At 40.4% G+C, this 26699-nt stretch overlaps 1 protein-coding gene across 2 annotated transcripts in view; it reads right to left on the bottom strand.

Annotated features, from left to right (window-relative positions):
* Positions 1 to 12440: 12440 nt before the first annotated feature.
* LOC138600817 (actin-binding protein WASF3) overlaps positions 12441 to 26699 on the bottom strand; it is a 47061-nt gene continuing 32802 nt past the window's right edge. The window contains exons 4-11 of one of the 2 annotated variants that reach the window (XM_069672331.1): positions 23942 to 24095; positions 23698 to 23815; positions 21388 to 21456; positions 20843 to 20887; positions 18365 to 18498; positions 17569 to 17871; positions 16181 to 16593; positions 12441 to 15931 (exon numbers count right to left, since the gene is read on the bottom strand). In XM_069672331.1, coding sequence (XP_069528432.1) covers positions 15774 to 15931; positions 16181 to 16593; positions 17569 to 17871; positions 18365 to 18498; positions 20843 to 20887; positions 21388 to 21456; positions 23698 to 23815; positions 23942 to 24095 — 1394 coding nt within the window. In that variant the 3' untranslated portion in view covers positions 12441 to 15773. The remainder of the gene's footprint in view (positions 15932 to 16180; positions 16594 to 17568; positions 17872 to 18364; positions 18499 to 20842; positions 20888 to 21387; positions 21457 to 23697; positions 23816 to 23941; positions 24096 to 26699) is intronic. The other variant, XM_069672332.1, reaches the window with a different exon arrangement.

Genomic DNA, 26699 nt, shown 5'->3' with positions numbered 1-26699 from the left:
CGGGTCACGTCCACCACACACCCCAATCAGGATGAAGTTCTCTCCCTCTGAAAGGGCATCATGTAAGTTAAATCCAGCTAATGTTAATAACATCTCGGTAATAATAGCGCGGGGAATTAGCCTAATGTACAGAGGATGTAGTGAGGATGAGCTGGAGAGGATTTATTGCCAACCTCTGTCTGCATTTAAATGATCCACGGAGATAGTTTTCACTCTTGTGTTCCCTGCACAACCTCAGAGGTGCCATGACTGAGCTGCTGGCATGCTGCTAATAAACTTGTGTGGGAAGTGGCTTTGGGAAACTGTATGGGCTGTAAAATAAACTGTAAACACAACACAAGAAAAAATACAGGTTGTTTCTGTCACAACACTTCCAAATTTTATGCTTTCTACCAAATAAACCACGACGATAAACGACAGCAAAGAACACACAGAAACTTTTAAAAAATGGCGCTCAGGAGACGCAGGTATTAAGGTTTTTTTCTACAGTGTAAATTAGAACTTAAAGTAGAGACGTTTTCTATTTTTCTTGGCAGCAGCAAACAATCAGTTGTTAGCAGAACAACCGCTACACTTCAGCGATTTTGTTTGAAAAAGGCAGCATCTCTTGTGTCTTTTTCCTTGTTTGTTTTCGGCCTTATTGGAACAGAAACTCCTTCGCAATAATGTCCAACTGTTTTTTGCCGTGTACAAAAAAGCCACAATGGAGAAGAAGAGGGAAAGACAGACAGAGGTGGTGAACTTTGAATAATTTGCAGACTCAAACTAAATATGTCAAAGCATCAAAAAGCACATTGACTGTATTTGGAAGAAACGTGGCCTCCCTGTCTGGGGCATGAAAGTAGGACAAACCTAAATAGAAGCAAATGCTCTATTTCCATTTATAGATGGTGTTTTGCAGGAAGAGATCTTGCAATATTATTGATTTTTCTCTCTAAATTAGCTGTATTTTCATGTTCCCAGTCAAAAGCATCTAATGGTAAAGGAGTCTTTAAAAAAAGGTCGACCACCTCCCTCTCTCGCTCTCTTTTTGCTCAATCACTGCATTGATGGAACTGCCTATTGGTTAAAAGACTTGCATCAATTATTAAGTGAAATACCTTCAATGAGTCTAAATCTGGAGATGGATGACTTTTGGCACGCTCGGTGAGCTGCAGCACTGTGGGGGGTAAATAGTCAGAGGTGCCAAGGCAGAACTAATCGATCCCAGAGAGTTAATTGAATCTATTTCACATTGGAATCTGATGCAGATCCTGTTGGCACACAGATCTCCTGTATGCACAATGATGTGTGAGACTTGCTTAGTCACCTGTGTTTGGAGATGCTAGATGGGACAACAATGGATTTTAGGAGAGGTTAGCTTCACCTCCGGCCAATGTTTTCTAAAACTGTCTACAACAGCCTACATACTTTTGCCTTTTAGCTAAAGGTAATACTGATGGAGAATCTGGGCTAGCTTGGCTAATGCTGTCCAACTTCCCTATTGAAAATAAACCAAACTCAAGCTACTTCGGGATCATGAACCAGACTTGGATTAAACAGGAATGGTTAATGGAACCGCATTGGTGTAGTTAACACTTCAAGGACTAATGTATCAGTTCTCTGTACTGTGACATCATTGTCAACTGCAAATTTGAGAGAAAATATAAAGTAGCTCAGGATGTGATTGTTCCTGACTAGCGCTAGCATGTTGCCAGCTAGCTAGCATACTAAGTGTTATTTCACCAAGCTTCTAGAAACACATACTATTGGTAAGATTTGACAAGTGAAATATCAACTTGGTACTGTGGAGTTATTTTAAATGGCAGCCCAGGATGTTACAATGCCTGAATAGTGCTAGCATGTTCAAGGCTGGCTAGCATATCTCAGGCTGGCTAGTATCTTAGAGGTTGGCTTACCAACCTTCAAGAAACATATCTTTTGTGATATTTTGCGTCTGGCAGGAAAAACAAAAAGCCTGTGATGTTAAGTTTCCGATTTTTGTTTTGATCAAGTGGTAACAGTCTTCTGTCGGCTAATAAAACGTACATTTCTATTCTCATATCAAAACCTGCTGTGGATAAACTTAGAGATTAATGCTTTGTGGACATTTGGACATATAGGAAGCCAAGTTGACACATTTATTGGTAGAATTTGTTTGGCCTTGGTAAAGAGAAAATATAACAAAGCTCGGGATTTTATTGTGCCTGACTAGCACTGGTATGTTCACAGCTGGCTAGCACGCTAACAATTGGCTTACCAAGCATAAAAAAGCAGGGGAGTATGTCTTCGTTCTTTGGAAATAAAATATTAACTCTTTAATGTTGGTTATTTTTAACATCACAGTACAGAGAAAACAGACTGAGGCTCAGGATGTTAATGTGCCCATTAAGTGCTAGCATGCTAGCAGTTAGCTTACCAAGCTTCGAGAAAGCTTGGTAAGCTTTTCTTTTGGCAGTAAAATATCAACTCTATACTGACGGTTATTTTAAACATCATAGAACAGAGCATATAGAAAAAGGCTCAGGATGTTATTGTGCCCATCAAGTGCTAGCATGCTAGCTTAACAAGCCTCAAGAAACATGTTCTCTAGGGGGGGATTTATTTGTTCTTTTGCAGTAAAATATTTACTCTACTGTAATTTTCTTTAAATAACCAACAGTAGAGAGTAAACAGAAAAAGGCCCAGGATCTGATTGAGCCCATCAAGTGCTAGCATGCTAGCTGTTAGCTTGCTAAGCTTATGGGCGGAATTGTGCAGTAAAATGTCAAGTATGTGGCATTTTTCCAGGATAACTCCATTTGATCCAAGTCTGGAGGGAATCATGAACCCCAAAACACAAATCAGGCACCGCTCGGCTTGAGCTACAATAAGTGATCATCTGATGTGAAGTCAGCGTTAGCGCTCGCAGTATGACACAGCTGTATTTTAAACTCTGACTGTCCCATCTGGCATGTCCATCCAGTGATGCGTTTCAACAATTAATAACACTCATCTGTGAATATGTCACAACTCAAGTCAACCATTCCTGGGGCAGGAGTGGAGCGACCACTCACTGTGTGTGTGAGCGTAAATGGGTGTGTGTTTAATGTGTGTGTGTGTTCTCCCCACGGGATCATAGCCAATTGTAATGAACCATAACTCTCACTGTAAACACAAACACACAGCCGCTATACAGGACTATAATTCCATTTTAAAAAAAGAGAAAAATAAGAACTACTGTACAAGTGAGTGTGTGTGTTATTTTTATTATGCAATGCTGTACAGAAATGTATATTTTTGTAATGTTCATCAGGGCATGAGTTACAAGACATGGTCGCTGCTGTGAGCATGTCGTGAGTGTGTGTGAATGTGTGTGTTTGTTTCTTCCTCTTCTTCTGTGTTCTTCCTACAAAAGTGATTCTTTGGGGGGTAAAAGAGAAGCTGTGTGTCCGATATGCTGAAAAAGTGCCATATTTTTGACTTTCTAGTGTCTTATTTTTCTGTTTGTGTACATACACGTTTATCAGGAGGTGTTACTCTCATGGTTAAGTCTGAAAATCTATAACAACAACAACAAAAAATGCTCAAAATGGTAAAAAAAAAAAAAAGCCGACATGAGCAGCTGGATAAAGAGAGAAAAAAAGGTTGTCATGTTCCAGGACTTGACCTTGACATTATCGATCACTTAACTTAGCGAACAACATAAAATCCGCCATTTTTTTTAATGCTGTAACGTCAGACTTTTATTCTCCAGGAGGCATTAAGATGAGAGATGATATCAGTGTTTCTGTTAGACGTCTTCTTGACTTAAATTGCAGTAATCTGAGCTTTTCCGAAGCACTAAACTGGACAGAGCAAGAGAGAGAGAGTGTGCGTGACAGCGTTGTACGTCACAGAGTCAGGTTCCCAGTGACGTCATTTTAGTCTGAGTCGTGTCTAAGAGAGCAGGTCGTTTCAAAGACATCCCCCTCATTTCTTCCTCCTACTCATCCTCCTTTCAACAACAGCCCACTCTCTTTTCCTCTCATTTTTCCGACAGCTCCCTCTTGTCCTCTTTGCGGTTTAAATCATGCCCTGTGTTTTGTTTGCCTTTTTGCCTCCTCATTGTTTCAAGCACATCTCTCTCTTATTACCCCCACTTTCCCCTTCTCCTGTCTTTCTTTCTTTTCCCTCTACACCTTCATCCCCATTATCTAAATTTCTACCTTTTCTCTCCTCCCTCCGTCTCTTTTTCCCGTCGAACACTTAGCTATCCTTGGCCTGCAGGAAGCGAGCTGGCCAGGCTACGTCTAAAAATAGTTTCCCTGAAAGCAGATAAAAAGAACAGCCGAAAAAAAAGACGAGAAAAAAGGAGGGGAGGAAGGTAAAGACGTAAAAATCGACCCTTCATTTTGCCTCGGTAGACAGAAACATCCGCCTCATACTCCTTCAAGTTTTTGTTTCCGTCTCATGTCGTTTGCACAAGCACGCATTCATCTTTGTCTATTTTTATTCCTCTCCTCATCCCTCCCTTTTTTTGTCTCTTCCGAGCACAAGCATTAACACAAAGAGTTTTAAAAACAGGGTACAGGGGCGAGTGCTTACAGCGAATAAGCAGCACCCCTCTCTTTGACCGCCAGGCTAGTCTAAGCTAGGCTAACGTTTTCCCCTCTGTTACCTACAACCTGGCAAGCAGAGATTGTCAATCAAAACCATTACAGAGCTAATTTTCTATCGGACCGAGTATGGCCTTCATAGAAAAACATTGTTTTATGCATCTATGTCGTTGGTGTGGATGAGGAAGCAGCGCACGTGCACGAGCATCACTCAAGAAGAGCAAGGTGTTATGGGTAATGAAACTGTGATGTCAGAGACCTAAAGCGGTGTCCTTGAATCATGTTTTTCTTTTATTATTTTTTAACTTGTACTTTAATTTGTGTCCTCTTGAGTTCGTGTCGTGAAACAGTCGATAAAAAGTACAAATGCACTTTATAAAGATGGACATGTTACACATTGCACTTGTAAATGTCGAATGTAAAACCTTGAAGAGAGAGATTTATTTTTACTATTGTAAATAAACGAGAAGAGAAAAAAAAAAGACTGCAAAAAAAGTGGAGAATAATTTGCCAAATAAACAGAGAACAACAAAAACGAGAAAGTTGTGAATTCTTTTCTTTCCCCGTGTGCTGATGTGGAGGTCATCCAGTGACGCGTGTGTTTGTGGGCGTTTGCGTGAGATTATCCGCGTGTGGGTGTTCTTACGATTGGTGTGTGGGGGTCGTGAGTCTGTGTGAGTCAATATGGCAGGTCACTTTGGTGTTAAAGGAAAAACCTGGGCATAAAAAAAGAAGCCGATGAATTATTAAACCACTCCCTGCTTGCATAACAGCAGACAGGAGAGTGAGAAGAAGCAAGGGGAGAGGGAGAGTCCAATCAGAACACGCACATGTACAGGGCATTTACGTAAAGGAAAACCGATTAGGCTAAGAGGGAGAGAAGGAAAGGAAAGGTACTAATAAAAATTGGCCGTGGGAGGACTGATAGTGCGGTTGCCTTGTTACCAAGTAGCCTGAAAAAACCACACACGTATCAAATGTACAGGTATAAATGTCCAGGATTATGATAGCACTAGTGTTGTTTCTTCTTCTACCAAACAGAAACCAACGCAGCAATAATATATATTACAGTTGCCACAATTAACCACTGTTTTGGAGCAGAAAAATGTATTACTATTGTGTAACGTTAGCAAACAACAACAGTGCAGTGCTAGCCTAGAATGCTATGTTAGCTAGCAACATGTCTGCAATCATTGTTTTCCCTTCACAAACTTTCAGGCTCTATGGTTTTAATTTGAAGTTAAAGTTATTAAGACCAGTAAGAACACAAATAAAGCAGTGTCATGTTAAATTCTGTGTTTGTCAGTCGGTCTTTGGTGGACAAAGGACAGAAGAAGGGGTTGTTAGATGAGCTGCGGCTAACATTAGCTCTGCTTGTTTATTGGCTGTTTTTATTAGTGTAACGCTAGTCAAAGCTAGCAGAACATCAGCAATGTGTTTTTTCATCACCCATTTAAGTCTTTTAAGTTTCAAGTTTAGGTAATTAAAAATGATAAAACCCCAAATAATGTAGTTTCTTGTTTCTATCCTGGGGATAATGTCAGTACCTATGAGAAAAAATCCACTACTTGGATTGCAAACAGGGCTTATGGCCGTGTTTAAGCATCTGAAATTGACTTTGTATATATGGGTGAAATAATACGATGTGGAGTTCCCCAGGGCTCAATGTTCGAGCCTCTTTTATTTGGTATGAAAGTATTTCTACAGCAGAGTTATACAACATAATGAACCCTGTTTCTCCTTGCTTAGCTGTTTTTACTGGTGTAACGCTAGCCAAAGCTAGCAGAACATCAGCAATCAGTGTTTTTCCATCACACATTTAAGTCTGTACTTTTTAATTTTAAAGTTAACCTAATTAAAAAGGATTAAAACCCAAAATAATGTATTTTCCTGTTTGAAATAAGTGTTAGATGGTCTTAGCGAACATAGGCTATCAGGAGAAGCCGTTTACTGGGCTACCGCTAACGTTAGCTCACTTTGCCTTGTTTTTTTGTGGTGTAATGTATCAGTGTTTTCCCACTCAAATTGTATTGTATTATTGTAGTATAATTATTATTATCTAAAGTTAAAATAATTAAAACTGGTAAAAATGGTGTCATGTTAATGGCGTGGTCACAGGATGTTAGGGGGGACTGGTAGCCGGGCTGCCGCTAACGTTAGCTCAGTCTGTTTTTAGGTAAGGTGGATGGCATCAGAACATTTCTAATACCAGGACAAACCACCAGTGAAGCTTCTTAATAAATAATTAACAATGCAGCAGGAGATTTTAGTCATCCAAACCTGTGACGCAGGTGAAAATTTAACCTTTAAATTACTCAAAATTGTATGTCAATGAAAGTGTCAATTACACAAGCATGAGACTGTATGTGTGTGTGTGTTGGACTCCTTGACTCACCTCTATGCAGTCTCTACAAGGAGGGGAAGAGCTCCACCATGAGGCCAGAGGTAAGTACTGCAAGGACACATGAGGAGGGAAAAGACGCAGCATCCGCCCACACACTCACCTCTTTTACGTCATTCCAGCAGCTCTGTGAAAACACGCACAAAGCCAATCTCTCTCCTTTTTTCCAGCCTTACTGTCTCTATCTTCTCTCCTTCTCCCACCCTCCCTCCTTCTCTGTCTGTCTCCCCCCTCTCTCTCTCTTTCTCTATGAGTCAGAAAGCTCCCTCCACCATCTGCTGCAGGATGCCGCAAATCACCTCCGTGTACGTGCATGTTTTTGACAGCAAAAAAAGAGCACAGAAGGTGGTGATATTCCTGCATCTGTTGTGTCTGACTCACACACACCTCTTTCTGACCCTGATCTGAAATTTAAATGAGCATTTGACTGAGACCTGCAAGGATTATTACCACCATGCGACCAGGAAAAGACCCAAGGGTGCACTTAATGTGAAACACACATTATTAGCAAATTATCCTTCAACATATTCAAAGCTTTCCAGGAGTTATTTTTAAATGTCCAGTGACTTTAATGTGATGACCTACATTTCCCACAATTCCTTGACAACCCATTGAGGGACTAATTTTATTATTTTAATTAGAAACACAACCTTTATTTAAAGAAAAAGAAAAAAGTGGCTTATATTGATTCAAGTCTATTGAAGCAGCATATCTTATAAAGAAGAGATCTTAGCACACATAACAAGGTTTATGCTATTAAAATGCAAAACTACAGTACCCAGACCTCTCAAATCAAATTGAACAGCATCCTAAGCCGACCACCTGCTACCTTGATGTTCTGCCAACAAGCTTCTTTAAAAGTGTTTTTGGCTGTTTGGCAACCGCCTTGCTGCAATTAGTCCTAATCATTATGTAATTTCCCTAATGTTTTAAGAAGCCCAGCAATAAGGCCGAACATCTGCGATAAAAACAACTACAGACCTAAACTGCTCCTTCTCTTTGAAGGGTAACTCAAATGGAGACTTTAAAAAGAGCGCCTGCTTAAGTACTGGATGATGTGTGATTAGAAATTGATTCATGGAAAAGTTTGGATCTTGACATGGCTGACCATAAAATATGGGACAGAGAATTATGGTAACTGTAGTACCATAAGATTAGAAATCTCAATAATTTGGGTTTGTATGTTTTTGAAATGTTAGTTGACATTCATAAAAGAAAGTTTTGACAGCTCATTTTGCCACAAAGCATAGGGACCCATTCGCAAGAAGAGCAGGCTCAAATCAGGGGGATAATGTCAATACCTTCAAAACTGTCAGTAGAAACAAACCTGGATTGCAATAGGGCTGTGCAACAGTGTTTATGCATCTAAAATAACCTTTGTATATGGGTCAAATAATACATGTGGAGTTCCCCAGGGCTCAATGTCCGGGCCTCTTTAATTTGGTCAAAAAGTGTCTCAATAGCAATATTATTCAAAATAATGACCACTTTGACCTCTTTACTGCAGTGTTTAAACATCTAAAATGACGTTTGTATATGGGTGAAATAACAAGACATGGAGTTCTCCAGGGCTCAATTTTCGGGCCTCTTTTATTTTGTCTTAAAGTGTTTCAAAATAATGAAATCTACAATGATTACTGTGCACACACTGCCATGTTGCCACTAGTAATTCAGTGCTCAGCTTGATAATTTCTTTCTTGGTGCAATCATGGACTCAGTTCTAAATCGAGTCAACCTTTATGACTTACCACCCTGTGATCGAGAGTTGCCCTGCATAAAGGAAGGATCCTGGTTCCTTGTGAGAAATTAAGCAAACGTCCACCCATAAGTCTTGCCTCTGCAGCTGTCTCAGGGAAGCTCTTTCACCTCTGGAAACAGCACATTGAGATAATGACTTGGCAACCTTTGTCAAGTCTCATACTTGATCTAAGACAAAAGTAACATTCTTGAGGCAGGTATACAGGTGATGGGGATCCGTTGAGCAGGCCTTCATTATAATGGATTCATGTAACTCAAATTTTCTCACCACAGCAGTCTTCTACAGGTCTTAGTCCTTTGTACCTGCAGGATTCATTGCAACAAAGGACCTTTCTGACAAAATAGGAACAAAATACAGTTCTTCATGCAGCCATTTAAAAATGTAATTCAATGTCTGCTATTGCAATCATTTTAGCCACCTCAACGGTGGATCTTTTACTTTGAATATCTCTTTACAATTAAATATAATATTTTTAGTTATGGGACTGTTCTGGCGATTTGACTGAAAATAAGCTTTAATAAATTTTCTAGATTGTATACATCAAGCATCAGCACAAGCAACAAGCAAGTCTCTACAGGTTAATTTCTCATGTTGTAGCTGTCTGAAGTTAATGGTAACAAATAGGAAATCAATTCAACAACTTGTGTACGTTACGGACAGTCAGCAGTAATTAAATAAATGTCATATAATAGGCTCAAACATGTCAAACAACTGCAATGAAACAACCATCAATTGTCCAACAGGCCTAATGCTACTGCTGTTAACTGACTATACTTGTCTGGCATCATATCATTATAAGTTGGTGACTATTTTAGTCAATGATGGAAATCTCATTTTTTCTCTCCACAGGAAAAGGGAAAAAAAAAAATCACATCTGGATTGTAAAACGCATGAGTCATCAGATACGTCAGATAAATGGAGAGCATCTTGTATTTAAATAGGCTTATCTGATGCCTTTGATTCCAAGATTAGATCCAGACTAAATTTAGATGCTAGCAGGAAGCCAGGATGTTAGAACTACTTTGTAATCTGTGATCTGAGAAATCTACATTTACAAACTGAATCATCTGCATCTTTCTGACAAACACACTCTGGGTGACATATGTTCTCATCGTTAAGTGTGGGTCTGTGGTGCTTCTTGTATTTTCCACTGACCTCTCTCTCGCTCTTTCTCTCCGCTGTGTCACCATCTGTGTCCCAAAATGACTCTGCTCTCCCAAACAGCACCCACTGGTTCCTCCTCCACTCTGCCAAGGCCCAGAACAGCACGGCGCTGGAACGAACCATGTTGACACTGGTGGGCGTGTCACAACACAACGCTGAGAAAATCGAGTGACGATAGCTGGATTTACGTCACTGTTAAAAGAGGACTGAAATCGCTGAATGAATGATCTTTCAGGTCTTTTGGTCAGAAGTGTTGGTGTTGCACATAATTTGATGAGCACTAAGTTTTTGTATTTAGGAGACAAACTAATGCCTTTTATAGGATCTTATCACAACCTTTGTGTCACTAAATGACAAATTAGTTACAATGTTACAATTTTTACAATGTTAGTTACATTGTATTAGATTGCATTAAATAGTTTTGTCTTAGCTTGTATTAGTTACAATGTTACAATTAAAGCTGCAAGCAGCGATGAACGGGCCCCGACGTGCAAACAGGTGGGACTGTTTGCACGTCGGGGTGTGTCACACGTTGGGGTGTGTTGCAGTCGCAGTGCAACCTGCAGCCACGGTGTGATGAACACAGACAAAACAATGGAAACAATTCTCCTGTGTTCAGGAGACAACACCAAATGTTGGTAACAAAGTGTAATTCTATGGACCAAAATGTGCTGCAGCCACAGTGTGTTTAACAGACAGAAAACAGTGAAAATGGCTTGTAATTGTTATGTGATTTGGACACAACATCAAGTGCAGACAGCAAAGTGACAATGCCAGTCAAGCATAGAATGCATGTCACACGAGGCTTACTCCAACGAACCAGTAGGTGGAGCTCTGACCAAAACTGATTTATAACATGAAGAAGTGTTCAGGAAGGGACTTACATTAAATGTATAAACTTTAAGGCAGATTAGACCCTGTATGTTTGAGTTACAGTAACTTCCTGTTTCATGGCGAGACATGGAACTTTGACAAGCTGCCATGGCCACGCCTTTTGAGTTTTGTACATGTTTTTGAGAACTTTGACACATTCATGTCTCCTCTGTATACAGGACAAATTTGAGGTGAATTGGATGAAAGCCCTAGGAGGAGTTAGTTAAAATAGGACCCCTGGAAATGGCGCAAAATACACTATTTTTTGACACAAAGATTAAAATGGCGGACTTGCTGTTGGATTTACAGTATGGGTCCAAGAGGCTTTTTTGTAGGTCTAGACATGATACATATGTATAGCAAATTTCATTCATCTAGGTTAAACGTGCTCCGGGGGCTGAATTTTTTAAGAATTATAGGGACCACCACTGAGCTGTTTAGCCACGCCCACTAAAAAATCAGTATTTTAAGTACCTGCAAAATTAACTTCCTGTTAGTGGCGAACAACATGTCGCCATGGCAACAGTGTTGGACATAGACCATGAGTTTCAACATAGTTCATGGCAAAGGTCTTGGGACCTGTTGGTGCTCAGGCCCTAATAATTCCTTGCATTCCAATAGGTTCCTCGCACCCATCGGTGCTCGGGCCCTAATTAGAATCAATTGTATAATGTTTCCTTTCGAAGTTCAGCCTGTAGCTACTTTTTAAAACTTCAACTTAACACTTTTCAGTTTCATTTTTCAAAACATTAAATTCAAATGGAACCAGTGCCAAATAGGCCTGTACTTAATTTGAACTTAACCAGTTTTCTTCATCCGGAGGCCATTTCATTTAAATCGCAGCCAACAACAACCTGGTTTAAAATCTTAAACCAGAAATTTATTCCGACTTTGTCCGTAAAAAAAATGGCAATAAATTGAGAAAGGCACAGACGGTTTTAGGGGCCTTTAAGTTTGAGAAAAGATGCAGTATATTAAGGATTTCAAATGTGTATATAAAGAAAATAACTTAAATAAAACAAACGATTTTCACATAAGCAAAACTAGTGCAATGCTTGTCCACAAAAGTCAATAGCTTGGTCTCCAGACAGGCTGCAGGAAGTGGTTTCAAGAACCGCTCAGCTTTGCAGCTTGGTCCAGAGATGCTCTGTACCAATTTTTGTTTGGATTTCTCAGTTTGTGGAAGCAGCAACGAAAAAACAGATTATCATGGCAATCCATTTCGTCCTCAGCAATACACCCACCAAAAGTGACATTGATTGGATGAATGGTCATCAAGAAATCGAAGGACAGACAGATTACAAAACAGAGATTATTATTCCATAAATCTTAAAATCAGATGAGTGTTCTATACAAGTTTACGGTCATTGCTCTTTAAATTGTAGAAATTCTACAATTAGATGAGCTCGTAAAGTTCACATATGATTTTGAAATAATAATTTAATAACACAATATTATTTGTTTGAACGCTATAGCACATTATTGATAACCTCTGTTTTATGGGTAGGATGTATCAAAGACTCGGGGGTGTACAGCAACTATTGTTCAGTAATCTTAGTGAAAAAACATAAGTGATTCAGTGGTACGCAAATTTAAACGTCACAGCCTTGTATAAGTATAAGACGCACATGGAATAATCCAATAATGTATGACTCATACACTAAATGCTTAAAAAAAGCACAGGATAACCATTTTGTTCACCATTTATTGTCTATAGTAACATGCATACTTGCTTACAGTTGGTTTTAGTGTGCAATACACAGTTTATTTTGTTCCATTGTCTATGTTATATTACCCCAAATGTACTTTACAGGCTTCCTTACCAAAAGTTTATACAACATGATTCATTTCTCACATTTTCAACACATAACGAAGTATTCTCACAAGCCAGTAGCCAAAGATACACAAGGTGTGGTCGACGTTGAATCTCAGCCTTTTGGTGCCAAAATAGAAGCATTTTATGCCTTTTGTGTCTCCGATTCGGTAATCGTGGGTAAGAGTTTCCAATGTGGAAATCTTCCATAAATCATATACCAAACACTCACTCATCCATCGTCCAGTCCTTTATCCAGTTAGAATTTATATTCTCCAACATAGTGCAGCTATTTAGTGAGCCGTTTTCTCAGCTATTGTGCGGTATTTATATACAACAACAAAAACATTACACTAATTTAGTTGTTTGCAGGTCATAAGACATCTATTTTAAATAGTTACAACAGGGCCAAACTTTGTTGGAAATGTACCTGTCTATATTACATTGTGAAGTAGGCTGTAACTACACATTGTTTCTGTGATTAAGTGCTCATATTTACCTCGAAATGGATGAGATCAGGCCATATTAAATTTTTTTCTGATATAAAATAAAATGTGACTGAATATTTTAAGAGTGTTTCTACAATATCCTGATAAATGGACACATAGAAACCATTGCTTACGTTTAAAATCTAAAACTATCACTTAATATCTTCCGATCAAAAGGAGGCAACTGTTTGTTGTTGTTATTGTCGAGGTGAGACTCTAAACTTCACAAGATGCGTTGCTGCAAAGTTTTAGCAACAAAAAAAAGACTCAATGTTGCACTGGACAGAAGATTCAAACAAACAGATGTAGCAGACTAACATCACATTCTGTTTGAATGCTGTATTTTATGGGATATTTAGGAAGTGTTTTGGCTTGAAATAAAACTAATCAACAGGTTTCTGTGTTAAAAACAAAGGTCATTCTTTAACTGGCTTCTCTGACATGAGTTTTACTTCTTTACCTTAATCCTGGCCTCGAGTAGAAAACCCCAAAAATAAACCAAATTGAACAACTCACTGCAGCACATTTCAAAAGGAAAAACCACATTATAAAAACACTACAGTCCAATCAGCTCATACTGAGGATTAGCCAAACCTATACTGAAAAGAGAGATAGATAATATACTGTATATTACTGTTGCAAGTCTCTTACACTTATTGTATTTATAGTCCAGGGGCTGCGTTCACAAAGCCTCCACAGACAGCAGAGCTGATCCAGGGTCGCACATGACGGAGTGGACGTGAGCTTTGACCCTGGGCGAGGATGACAAGCTTTGTGAGTGCGCTCTGTTGTGGTTAAGTGTGGAAGCGTTTATATAAGACCAATACCACAGCACACAGTCACTGGCTGAAATGTTAGGCTTTGAATTATGAATGACTTAAAAAGACCAAAAAATTAAATATAAAACAACCAAAATAATGGCAGAAGCTCGCTCACTTGCTTTGTTGTTCTGTGATATGAAGGCTGAATGATGATTTATCCCTAAACTCCAACAAGCCCGGTTTAACTAAACCAGCGTAGATCTGGGTGGGTGGTGTCTTTTGTCACAGTTTGTACTCTGACACTCTGTCAATGGGAGAACTGTTGTGTGTCACATTTTTTAAGGTATGAGATGAAGGACTACATTGATTTTAAGAGAGTTTTCCAAACAAGAGAACCAGCATCAAATCTCTCTCTGTTGACAAATCTTTTAAAGACCAGCTCCAGTCAGGTTTTAAGACGTATAAAATGCGCTGCTTGAAATAATAAATTGTGTCTGATTTTGTAAAAATCCCCCAGAGGCATCTCCTCCTTCCCCCTTATTAAAAATTCCTAAATCTTCACAGTCCCCGCCCACTATGCAAATTTACAACCGCCCCCTTTGTCACGAAAACCAAACACGTCTCTGCCATCGTTTAGTGGCAACTCCTTAAACTTAGCCAGCTTGAAATGTAGTAATTAGCAGTAGTAACGTTAACGTTAGTAGTCAGTAGTGAGTTTGCAAAAATTACGATGGCAATTACAGCTGGCTCGCACATCGCCGAAGTAGTTGCCATTGGTTACACATAATGATATGCATAGCGCCACCCAGTCCATTAACGGGATTGGCTCCTTAGGTTTGTGATGTCACAAACCTGCCGATCTGAAAACGTGTTGTTCAGCCTGTCCTTGGTACACTGCAGTTTAAAAGCAGACAGGCCCAGCCATGGAGATGACTGCTGGTGTTGTCCCTGATATGTCTTGTAGCACATGAAGAACACCACATGGATTGATTTTCTCAATTAGTGATATGTTTAAATGATAAAATAAAGCAGGAGGAGATTTGTTTTACCAGAAAACACAACTTATACATGTACAGAACAAGATCAGCGAATATATAATAGGTACTTCTTTGTCCACAGGGGGCGCCAAAATCACGCAAACGGAAAGTTCCTCACAGGAGCTTGAATCGGGGTTTACTGCCAGGTAGGTTTACACACACAAGGAATTTGTTTTGGTGCAGCTTTACGACAGAGATAGATTTAATGCTGATTCTTCTGTCGAATGTCCGCTAAGGTGACCAATAAGCCGAACTCTCCCAAAGACAGAGCAGCCTCTTCAGACGAGTGTTTCTCAAACAGGCACAGCCCAGCGCGGCAGAGCGATCCTCTAAGAAGCTATTTTTCCCTGATGTTCATGTTTTCATAAATTCTTTCTCAACATTTGGCAGATACGTTACGATTGCACTATAATTATTTTTCTTGTGCTATATCAAGTGTTTTGTAAACACATTAAGCTCCCGTACTCACAAGGGGGGAGTCCACCTACCTACAGTTTGAGATCATGTAATATTGCTAATAATTATCACTCAAATATGTAGAGGGGGAGAAGTTGGTGCGTTTGTTTTTCACAGCTGAGTGTTAGTGGTTAAAAATGAGCAGACGGGGGCGGGAGGTGTGTGTGTTTAATGTGCCGTACACACTGGGTGGTTAGGCACACAAATCTCTAGGGTTTCAGTTGTAGAATAGGCGTCATCAGGGGCAACAAAGCAGGCTGAAATTAGCAACCTGTTGCTGCAGAGGTGTTAGATGTTGAAAAAGGCTGCAAAAGGGGATGTGAGTATGTGTGTGAATGTATGCATGATTGGATTTTTTTTTCATTGAAGCTAACCAAAACCCTTCATTTTGACCCCAGTGTCTCGATGTTCGCTCTGATTCCCCGTCATCACCACCCACCGAGCCCCCGTCTCTTCCCCGCTCTTTTAGTCGGACCACTCGTTCTCGTCGAGCTCGGAGTCGTCGTCGGACTCGCTGTACTCCACGGCGATGCGGCGGGAAAGGATGGTGGCCACGTCGTTGCCGACGGGCTCCCTCTTGGCCTCCTGCTCCCTCTGCTCCTGCACCTTCCTCAGCTGGATACCTGGAGGGGACGAAGGGAGGATGGAGGGGGGAGGGATGGAGGGAGTGAGCAGGGCCGTGACTAGAAGCTCGTGGGTGCCCGGTAACAGTTCTTCCGTGGCGGTCATGTGATATGTGTGGTGTTGATGCGGTTTGTTTTTGAACAACTCATCAGTGGAGTGGAGTAGCAAACAACATGAATAACTTCTTTATACTGTGTGCAATAAGCCTGACCTCTGACCTTTTAAAACATACTTAACCACACACTAACCTCTACGTATGGCAGCCAGCAGGTCGGAGCGGGCGTCGCTCATCGGGATCATCCCCAGCATGGTGGACTTCCTCGCCGCTGGCGCTCCATCCACCGCCTGACCGACAGCTGCGTGAGGCGGCGATGGGTGAGCCTGGAGGCCTGTAGGGGCTCCGGGCGGAGGAGGTGGAGGAGCGGCAGGGGGTGCACCGGAGGGAGGGTGGGCGGGGGAGGGCACGTAGTTGGCCGGGGGAGGAGGAGGGGAAGGGGAGTAGGGACGGGAGAGGGCGGAGGAGGTTGGGGGCACAGCGGAGGCAGCGGCGGAGGGAGGGACCGTGGCGGAGTCGAAGGCGGTTTGGGCGGAGGGGATGGTTGGGGGAGGAGGAGGAGGTGCGGGTGGGATATAGTACTCTGGGATAGTGGAGGGTTGGCCGCTGGTGGGGGAGAAGGAGAAAAAGAAGAGGTGATTCTTTGCCTTTAAATCCATAAGTGTGCAAATTTAAATGTATTCATTTAATTCTTATAAAGCCAGAAGAACTTTGATCCTTTAGCCTCGTATCCTAGCTTAAAGGAAAAGGCCGCTGTCAGTCAAAGCTAGTCAACAATATTTGAAATCGGCGCCAGAAAGTTGTACAAACAGCTCGTGGTTTCGCCCATTCTACATTCCTACAACACCCAGCATGCATTGGGCGTTTAATTGCATTTTTTTTACTAGCTTTATAATGGCATTAGCTCTCCATAATAGCATGATAGGACTGAGGTTGAAAATTTACGAACTGGCCCTTTAAGAGTCAACAACATCAACATCTTTAAAAGCAGTCTATTTAAAAGAGAAACCAACCACCCTGTAAATAAAGGGCTTGAGTCGCTCTCTAAAAGTAATATTCTACATTTTTGGAAGAATTCAAGCCATCTGTCCAAAACAAAAAGAGGCTTTATGTTTCTGCAAAGCTGCGAGCCTGATTTCCATTGTAGAACAAGAGAAGGAAATGAACTGAAGAGTAAAGGGTAAATGTGTATTTTTAGAAGTCTCACATCGCTGGTTTTATGGGTTTTTGGGTCGAGGGGGAGTCATGAAGAGACATTTCAAAAAGGTGATTCCTTTTTAACATTCAAGGCAGCAGTCGGCTGACATTAGCTTGGCCTTTCTCATTTCAACACCATGTTTCACTTAGTCATTTGGTCTGTAGGAAACAACACCTTCTAGACTAATATAAGAAGATATCAGCTTTAGATGCAACACTTTTGAATACTGTTTAACATTTTCGGTCAATTTATAGATGAACTCTCCCGACACACACAACAGATTGTATAAATAATTTAAGATAATACTTAAACACGACAAAATAAATGAATAGAAAGACAATTTAATTCACATATATGTTAAAAATCTAACTAAGAAAACCTACCCATGCCCGGCCCGGTATTCCTTAACAGACTGCTGCCTTGGCCCGTTAACCGTTGGATCTCCGCCCCCCTGGACCCCGTGTCCTGATGGGGTCCTGCCAAGGGAGGCTGCATGCCGCCCTGCTGCTGCAGGCCCTCCTGCTCCAGGGGGTTGGTTGGCCGGCCTGAGTCCCCGGTCCAGTGACTGAGTCTGAGCTGCAGCACTGAGGTGGTCCCTGGCGTGGTGGTCGGTGGGGTGGACGGTGCTCGGGGCCTGGGTGGAGGGGTGGTTTGGGCTGGCTGGGTAGGAGTCGGACGCCATTGACCTGAGAGGTTGAAAGCATGTTAGTAAAACGGTTTGCAGTGATCCGATTTCCCCTTAAATCTTTAATCCAACCAACAGATTTGAAAGTGTAAAATCCAAATTAAAAATTGACATTCATTTGTTGTAAACTAGTTTGACCAGAAGAGGGCAGCAAAGAGCTTTAAAAGATACAGCAGGTAGGCTGGTACTGCTTAAATCTCTATCATAAATATCTGCTTTAATGTGGGTATTAGTGTGAGTTTGAGTGGTTGTGTAACAGACCCTGCACAGTATAAGATATTTATATAATACAAATATTATTTATAGCTTTTAAAGCCTGAAGAAAACAGTGAAATGTTTTAGATCATTGCAATGTCTTGTGTGTGCTGGTATTCCATGTCAACCGCTCATGCCAACTCTTGTTGCCCCGGGGCTCTGGATAGACTCGTTGTCAGGTTAGATTGCATCTAGATCCCAGGACTCAAGAGGAAAACCACACACACGTTTTTGTTTACCTGCTATCAGGGGACAGGGAGCCTTCCGAGGACATGCCATGGTAAGGAGACGGGGTGAGCCTGGCGTCTGGTCTGAACTCCTTGTCGTAGGCCAGGACGTTCCACTCCTGGCGTCTGTTACGCGCCTTACGCACCTTCAAAAGTTAAAAAGAGGAACTGTAATTTGCAACTGTTTTTTTCCTTCTACAACCCATGCCTCGTACCTAATGAATAATGGAAGCGATGGTGTTAAAGTTCAGACTGAAAGAAGAACTAAACGGGTTGCTCTAATGCATCATGCTACAGTATCATGTTAGCATTCACTTGCTAGCGTCTGGGAAATTAGCAGAGCTAACACCATTAGGGACAGTGTTAATCGCCCTTAAAGACTGGCTCACTGTCTTTACTTTAGTAAATCACTTTAATATACATTCATTGAACATGCTTTTGGAGTGATTAAGTGTTCTGCATGTTGGCAACAGTCTGTGTTCTTCAATTGTACTCATAAAAACTGGGTACACTGGGTTTAATGCTGGCTCGCTTAGCTTCTGCGTCACAATCGTTTCTTCTCCTCGACCTTTGCAATCGATTCTGCGATCCATACTGCTGCAATGGTGATTAGCTAATTTGAAGCACCAGTGTATGTAGCAGAAGTAAATGACACAGATCTAAGATTAGATATGGCACATGTCCAATTGAACGTTACTGATTCAAATAGGTGTGCGCCAGTCCCCGGAGCTGATTGGACGGTGTATCGTCAGCCTTTGCGTGTGACTGGCTGTGTCTGAAGACATCTAGTATAAGAAGTCCTGTTTTTTCTTTGTTTATTCTGTTTGTTTAGTTTCCTTTAAAAAGAAGTAAGGGTGAAGCTAATTTATTTAAGGTTGCTTTCTCATGTTTATATTAGTTAGGGAGGTAAGTGTTTGTATTTTTGTTTTCTTTGATTTGTTGTTTGCTTGCCCTCTGAGTTAGAACTGTTTGTTATGTTAGTTCACCCTGAAGTCCAGTTTAATTCTTTAATACATCTTTTTTTCTGTAAATAAATACGCCATATTTGAACGGTGACTTTTGTGTCTGCAGCTGTTTGGGACTTGAGGGAAATAGGTCTCATGGGACATGTTTTGTTCTAAGAACGTTCTGTGAATGTTTTGAGCGGGAAGTTTTTATTTGGTTCCCAGAATGTTCCTTTTAATAGTAGGAGAACGTTCTCTGAAAAGATCCTAAGAATGTTGCAGGAAGCATGTTCTACTTTTGTTTTTATGTAGCATTGAGCAAATGTTTTATAAAAGGCTTTCTGATGTCCCAGGCCTCAGTAACATCCTGAAAACATCTTCAGAATGTTACAGTTAAAACGTTACGTCTTAGTTTAAGTTTTAACGCTACAAGAACTTTATTTGAAATGATAAACATCCTTAAAACATTCTTTGATAAATAGATGAAAACGTTTCTTTCAAATGCAATTCAAACTTGCAGGTAGGGATGCACCGATACCACTTTTTTAAGGTACTTACATTTGGGTACTTGCCGAAATAAGTACTTAATAATATCAGTACAGCTCTCATAATGACTTGACATGAAAAGCGTGTTTCATTTCATCAGATGTTCCTCACTTTCTGACTGTAACAAAGTAAATCGACAGAATGATGCAACTGTTGCTGACAGTTTAAGAGTCAACTTTGTTTGACTTAACAGACATGACACTGCCACATTTTACTTTCGTGTTACCTGTAACACATTCACGTGATGAGCGCACCTGAATGCAGCACAACAAAGCGCATCCCCCCGAAACACGGCAGTGAGGGAGACATGCCCGGTCTTGTTTACTGACAGACTCTTTTTATCGTGTGTGCGTCCATGAATATGTACGGTTGTTTGCCTTAATGTGACACTCTATTAGCTTTGCTTTGGTAGTGAGTTAGTGCTGTCTGTGAGGACTAAGCTTTTTTTTTAAAAATGGGTTCATTCTCCGCCTACCTGCTTAGCTAACAGGAGGCTAACGTCAAGCCGTAAAGTGGTATTCGAGTGCGGTACTCATCGTAGTTTTACGAGTACGAGTACTTAAGCTCCGATACGGCCCGATACTGGTATCGGTATTGGTGCATCCCTACTTGTAGGTAATGTTAGCCAATGTTTTGGGAACGTTCCCGGCTAGCTGGGATTACACCTAGCCAGAAAATAGCTTGACAAGACTGCTACTTGCCAGAAAGAAGTCTAGCTTGTTTACTAAAAATACTTGTACCCTTTACTCCTGTCTCATAATCCTCAACAATCCTTCTTTTTTTACACAGGTTAATATCAAGTGTGCTTAACTCTCTGGCTCTCATTACCCCCAAAGGTCAGCGATGTTAAGGCTGTTTGCAACTGCTCAACAAAGCGTAAGTTTACTTGGCTGAATATACTGTACTGTCCATGTGAGCAGATATCAACAGCAATAATTTAATGCTAATTAGCAGTTTTTGTTTGTTGCCGTGTAGAATTAGTTTACAAATCTTTACTGACCTTCTTCACCTCTCTGCTTGGGTCCTCAACCTGCCTCTGCTGCTCCTAAAACAGACACACAGGCAGACAGATAGATAGATTAAAGAGAGGGGAGGAAGTTGGTCATTGATTACAGATTTCTCCAGGGCGGAGGAAGGAAACAGGACCCCATCACCAGCTCTTTCACCATGGGGTAAATTCACTCAGAGCAAACCACACACTCACACATACTAGTCTACACATTAACACCTGGACGCTACCAACACCAGACTTATGATGGACGACAGAGCCAACAAACGTCTGGGAACACAGGACAGGAAGCAAACCAAACACGGAGGGTTAGAGAGCGGGTGAGGTGGCAAGCTAACGTGACACACACGGACACAAACAGGGGAAAGGTGTGTGTCTGTGTCTTTAAGTATTACTTTGTTCTGTGTTGATTTTTGTGTCTTACCTGAGTTTGAACGTCCTCTAAAATATTTAATTGTGTATAGTGTGTTAGTGGGTTGTGTGGCAGGTAAAGTGAGGGGCAGGAGAGGGCAGGTTAGGGGTCGGGGTTATCTTACAGAGATGGACAGGGGGCTCCTGGGTGGGGCCTGTCTGGAGTGGGGCCTGTCAGGGTGGGCCGGACAGCCCTATGGAAACATGGGAGAAAGACAAGCTGGTGCGTTAGACTGAGCAGAGGAGGAGGAGGAAGGGTGGGGCGTTTGTTATGGAAGGCCACGTAGCTCTATAGGTGAATTCAAAAAAGGAAGCAGTAAACTGAAGAGAAGTACGAGCAATCCTCCTGCAGATGGAGTTCAAACCTGTTATTATCTCAAAATGTAACTTTATTTTGAAAGAGTTTTTTTTCTGCCAAGTTTCCACATTTGAGGGAGGGAACAGAAAAAATGTGAGCAGCATTAAATTGAACAGAAATATCGACAAATTGGGGCAAACGCATACAGCAGCAGTTGTTCAGGGGTTTGTAAACTGCCTGTCGACTTTGAATCAAAAGGGAAGACCACTGAAATATTTAAAACTCTGTGCTAGTTATGCTGGAGAAAGAGAAACCTCGGGACTTTTCAAAATCATTTTTACACAGAAATAACTCAAAAAGACAGACCCGTCAAGAAAGATCACAGCCACAGTTATCTTTATACCCCGTGGATAAAACTAATTCCCACTACTGCTGGTCGAACCCGCAAGGGTGCCAGCTGAGGCCCTGCTGGTTTAGCAACGCTACCTGTGCGTGACAGATACCTCGCTAAACTGCTGCAGCTCGCACGACTGTGATGTCCACACAGACTGAATGTTAGCTGCAGCGCTGCCGTCCTTCTGCAATGAGTTTGCTTCGAATAATGGCAATCAACAATAGTTATAATGTTTCATTACATTTCATTACAACTTTCTAATCTATCTATCTATCTACATACCTACTGGATCTCTGGATAGTCCGGACATGCCTTTCATTGCAAGGCTTGTATTTTTTTGGGGGAAAAAGTTTTTATTCAATATCTGATATATGGAATGAACTAATCCCTATTAATTAGCAATACACAATGTTATTCTGTGCTGAATACTATAAAAGCCTTTGTCACGGCAGACATTTTGACTATGTAAAAAATTTACTGTTTAAACGACAATATGAATGTTTAAAAAAAACAAAAAACAAAAAAAAAACATTGCATATATCTGCGTTCCTGGGACATCGGTACCATCTGAGCGGGTGTTCTCCTCAGCAGGTCTCACAGTCAACAGACTAACCAGACTAACCCCACAGCATGTCGACATGTTGCTATTTCTTCTTTAAAACCAGTAGACAAACGTAGCCTGTTGTTAACGTATTGACTGTTTTTGAGCAGAAACGAAACTTAACATTTACGCATGAGGCACAGCCGCGTAACTCATTAATTATTTAAAACTCGGACAGGATCGGACAGGATCTTATGTTTTATCAAAGTTCTGTGTGCTGACCATCAAAGAAAGGTCGGCTGTAAATGTTTATTTACTTATTGTTGCTGCTGGATCACACGGCTGTATTCTCCAGCGCGTGCGTAATGGACACTGGACAGTGTATTAAAATCTGTGGGCTCAATTGTCGGTGCCACAGGTAGTTATGTTTGAGGATATTAATACATTTACCTCTTAGTTGCGTGTGTGCGAGTGTGTGCGTTTCTGCAAGTATTAGAGAGAGCGCATCAGAATGAGCGTGCATGACGGAGAGTTTATTGCCAGTCTCTGGCTGTGTTTTCTAAAAATTATATTATAACTTATTGGTTAATGGTTAATGACTATTAATGGGTGTGGGTTATTCTAAATTAGCATCCTTCATTTTGACCTGTCATTATATTAAACGTACAGGTGTGTCAGATAAGAGAGCCCTGAAACTGAAGGAACTAAATGTAATTCAGCCATCTATAATCTTATTATTTAACCAGTAAATAATAAATTGTTGTTATTTAAGAAGTCTATTAATACACAAGACTGTACTATAAAAGCTGTAATAGCATATCCTGCACAGCAGGAGCCACATCTTTGTATAAATAAGTTAACATAATTGGTCACGAGTCATTTAATGTATTGTTTTAAGTAGTATTCCCCTGTGGATATTCATTTGTCTCTGGATAATGAGCCTGTCCAACTGCTGCTGTATCAATAACTAATTACACAACAAAGCAAAGCTCAATGGAGAGTACAGTCAGAAAGGAACGCATAAAATAAAATCACAGCATAAAAAATGACAATTAGGCAGGAAGAAACAGATTAGCAGCAACTTAAAACAGCAGATGAATTTATTGTACTTTTCCGTCACACATCCACAACACAACAACATGACCCAACTCACACTCGCATAGAAATGAGCTCCAGCAGCACACAACAACACACAGCCATACCTTCTGCCGCCTCTTCTCCTTGCGTTTGTCCTCAGTAGCCTGCAGCATCTTCTCCTTCCACAGGTTGAAGAAGTAAGAGGGGTCAGTGTAGAACTTCAAGGCGTCCTTCTTGTCATCCCTGCATGAAGGAATGAATTAATTAATTAAAACTTAACAGAACAGAACATACATTTTTTGCAGCATTAGCTTAACTTTGCAAACCAAGCAGATTCTTTATGATGCCTTAATAGTTAAAGTCACTGACCTGTATGGACTGAGGATGTTGAGCGGTGGAGGTTTGTCACAGCGATGGTACATCTCCACCACAGGGTTGGGGACGGAGGTCCGCGACACCACCTGCTGATCCTGGATGGTGCTGCTCTTGAAGGCTTTCCTCATGTTAATGTCCTGCAGGGAAACTGGAGGGAGGAAAAAAAACGGATTTAATAAACAGAACAGTAAACATGTTGAGAATTAGGCCAAAGTAAATGGGCAGAATTATTTGCGGACGAATCATTAACAGTGTTTGACAACATAATCCCTCAAAACAGCTGTTTTAACTGTTGGAGTGTCAGCTTAGTAACTAAATCCTGTATGAGCAGCGTGCCCTCTGCTCTCTGGTCTCAGTTCGGCTAAGTTAATACTCATGAATTGAGTCAGGATTTATGGGAATGAAAGAGGAGGAGATGATGTCTTGTTTATGCATTTAATGGACCTAACATTATTAATCAGCTGAGGCATGGCTACCTAACTTCAAAGTTTTATACCACCAAACTCAGCCTCTGTCTTGATGAAATAATCAATGCTTGTCTGAAAAATATTTTGTGAATTTTATTAAAATGAAAAATAATTTATCACAGATTTAGCTTTGATTGCTGAGTATAGTAATACCTTTGATTTTATAATATTAAAAACAATGAGGCCGTAAAAAAGGAAAACTCTATATTTTAGAGCAGAAATACAAGAATATTCATTTCACTAGAAATCCAGAGAAGGAAACTGCTTAAGTCTCACCAGAGGTACATAAACACATAAAATCTTGTTTTATTGTACTTATTGTTGAGTTGTCTAGATCAGTGATTCTCAACTGGTGGGTCGGGACCCAAAAGTGGGTCGCGGAGCTGTTTTTAGTTGGTCGCGGATGTGTGCTTGAAAAAGAAAAAAACATTTGTGGTGAAAAGTCTATGCTGCGCTTTTATTTTGAAGGACATAGCTTTAACATACGTGCAGTAGTAGTGTAGTTTAGTTATACTCCATGTATCCACTGATTGGGTAATCCCAGCCACAGTTACATTATTGAAACTTGATGAGCCTAACAGTGGTTACATTTATGTTTCAGTTTTTGTCATATATAAGTACAGGGAATATTTTCCCCTTATGCACTGCCAACAACACAACAGACAACACAATACTGTGATGTTACATTCCGTCTCAGGTCCAAGCTGCACTATTTTTCATTAAATATATTGGAGTGGTTGAAAAAATCTGAAATTGAGAACCACTGGTCTAGATCTTCTAATGCTGGTCTAGATCTTCTAATGCATAACATACATGGCTCTGAGTCCTTTACTTTATTTCCATACAAGAAATGGTAAAAAGTGTATTTCAACAATTTAGGAGATGCAAGTTATTGTTATTTTCATTGGTGTTTAATCTATGGAATCTTTTCATCACTCATCGTTTCGTTGTTGGGTCTGTGAAATGTCAGAAAATAATGAAAAACTTTTATCTGTGTTTGACAAAGCCCGAGATAACATCCTCAAGTATTTTGTTTTCTCCACAACCCGAATAAATTCAAGTATTTGTTATAGAGGAAAAAAGAAACATAAATCATTCACATTTAAGAAGCTGGAACTGAAGAATTTTGACTTCTGTATTGAAGAAATTACTTAAACCCATTGATGGATTATCAAAACAGCTAATAGATGTATCATGGTCTGTGTAGCTTGGACACAAATGTTTATGTTTTTTCTTGTTGAAAGGCATTCTGGGAAGTAAGAGAATATATTATAAAAGCAGAAGTACAGGAGATTAAGTATGAGTAGAAGAAGCTAAAAGCTAAGACACAAAAACACCAAATAAGAACACTTTGAAACAAATCCTAGAGCACCTTTAACATCAAAGAACATTTCCTTAAATACACTTTTTTGACTGAACTGTTTGCTGTAATAATTATGTAAAGAACTGTTTGGGTTTAAACTACCAGGACAATTCAAACATGAAATTGAAAAACAAAATAAACAACCAAAGTAAAAACATCAGCTATGTGCTTGTAACTCCCCACAATAATATATACTTCACATGGACATAAACAGCTTACACACTGTTTGCACTCTGACAAAACCACATACATATGCATGGATCCACACTGAAGGTGATAATAAGACAGCTGGGACAGATTAGTCTTAGAGCTTGTTGCACCAGCTTAACAAGCATCTTTTACACACACACACACACACACACACACACACATTTTTGTCTTTCTATACTTGTAAGGTCTCTCATTAACATAATGCATTCCAAAACGCTTAACTCTAAGCCCCTCCCACCACCAAGCAGTCCACAACCCAAGAGTTTAAAATTTAAATTGGTCCTCACCAAGCAGCTGGATGTTGTTAACCTAAACCTGACTCTAAACTAAACCTCAAAACATAGTCTTAACCTTCAAAACATTCCTTCGAATAGTGATGACCAAAACGTCCTCATATGGCAAATGTCAATGGTAAGTGGTAAGTGGTTAAATTGAAACTGGTCCTCACAAAGCAGCTGGATGTCATTGACCTAAACCTTATTTTAATCTAAACCTCAAAACATAGTCTTAACCTTCAAGTAGCGCTTCCAGTAATTATGGCCAAATGTCCTCACAAGGCAAAGCGGTCCCCAGAACAAGGTTTAAAATTGAAATTTGTCCTCATAAAGTAGCTGGATGTTGTTAACCTAAACCTTATTGTAACCTAAACTTTACAACATAGTTTTTTGTAGTGACCACTCTTTTAAGTAGTGATGTCCTCACAAGGCAAAGC

The sequence above is a fragment of the Semicossyphus pulcher genome, unplaced genomic scaffold (genome assembly GCF_022749685.1).
Source record: "Semicossyphus pulcher isolate SPU_LCO1_2020_fin unplaced genomic scaffold, fSemPul1.0.p SCAF_21, whole genome shotgun sequence".
In the NCBI taxonomy this organism is placed as follows: Eukaryota; Metazoa; Chordata; class Actinopteri; order Labriformes; family Labridae; genus Semicossyphus; species Semicossyphus pulcher.
The sequence above is the reverse complement of the archived record's forward strand: the minus strand, read 5'-3'. Positions and strand labels throughout refer to the sequence as shown.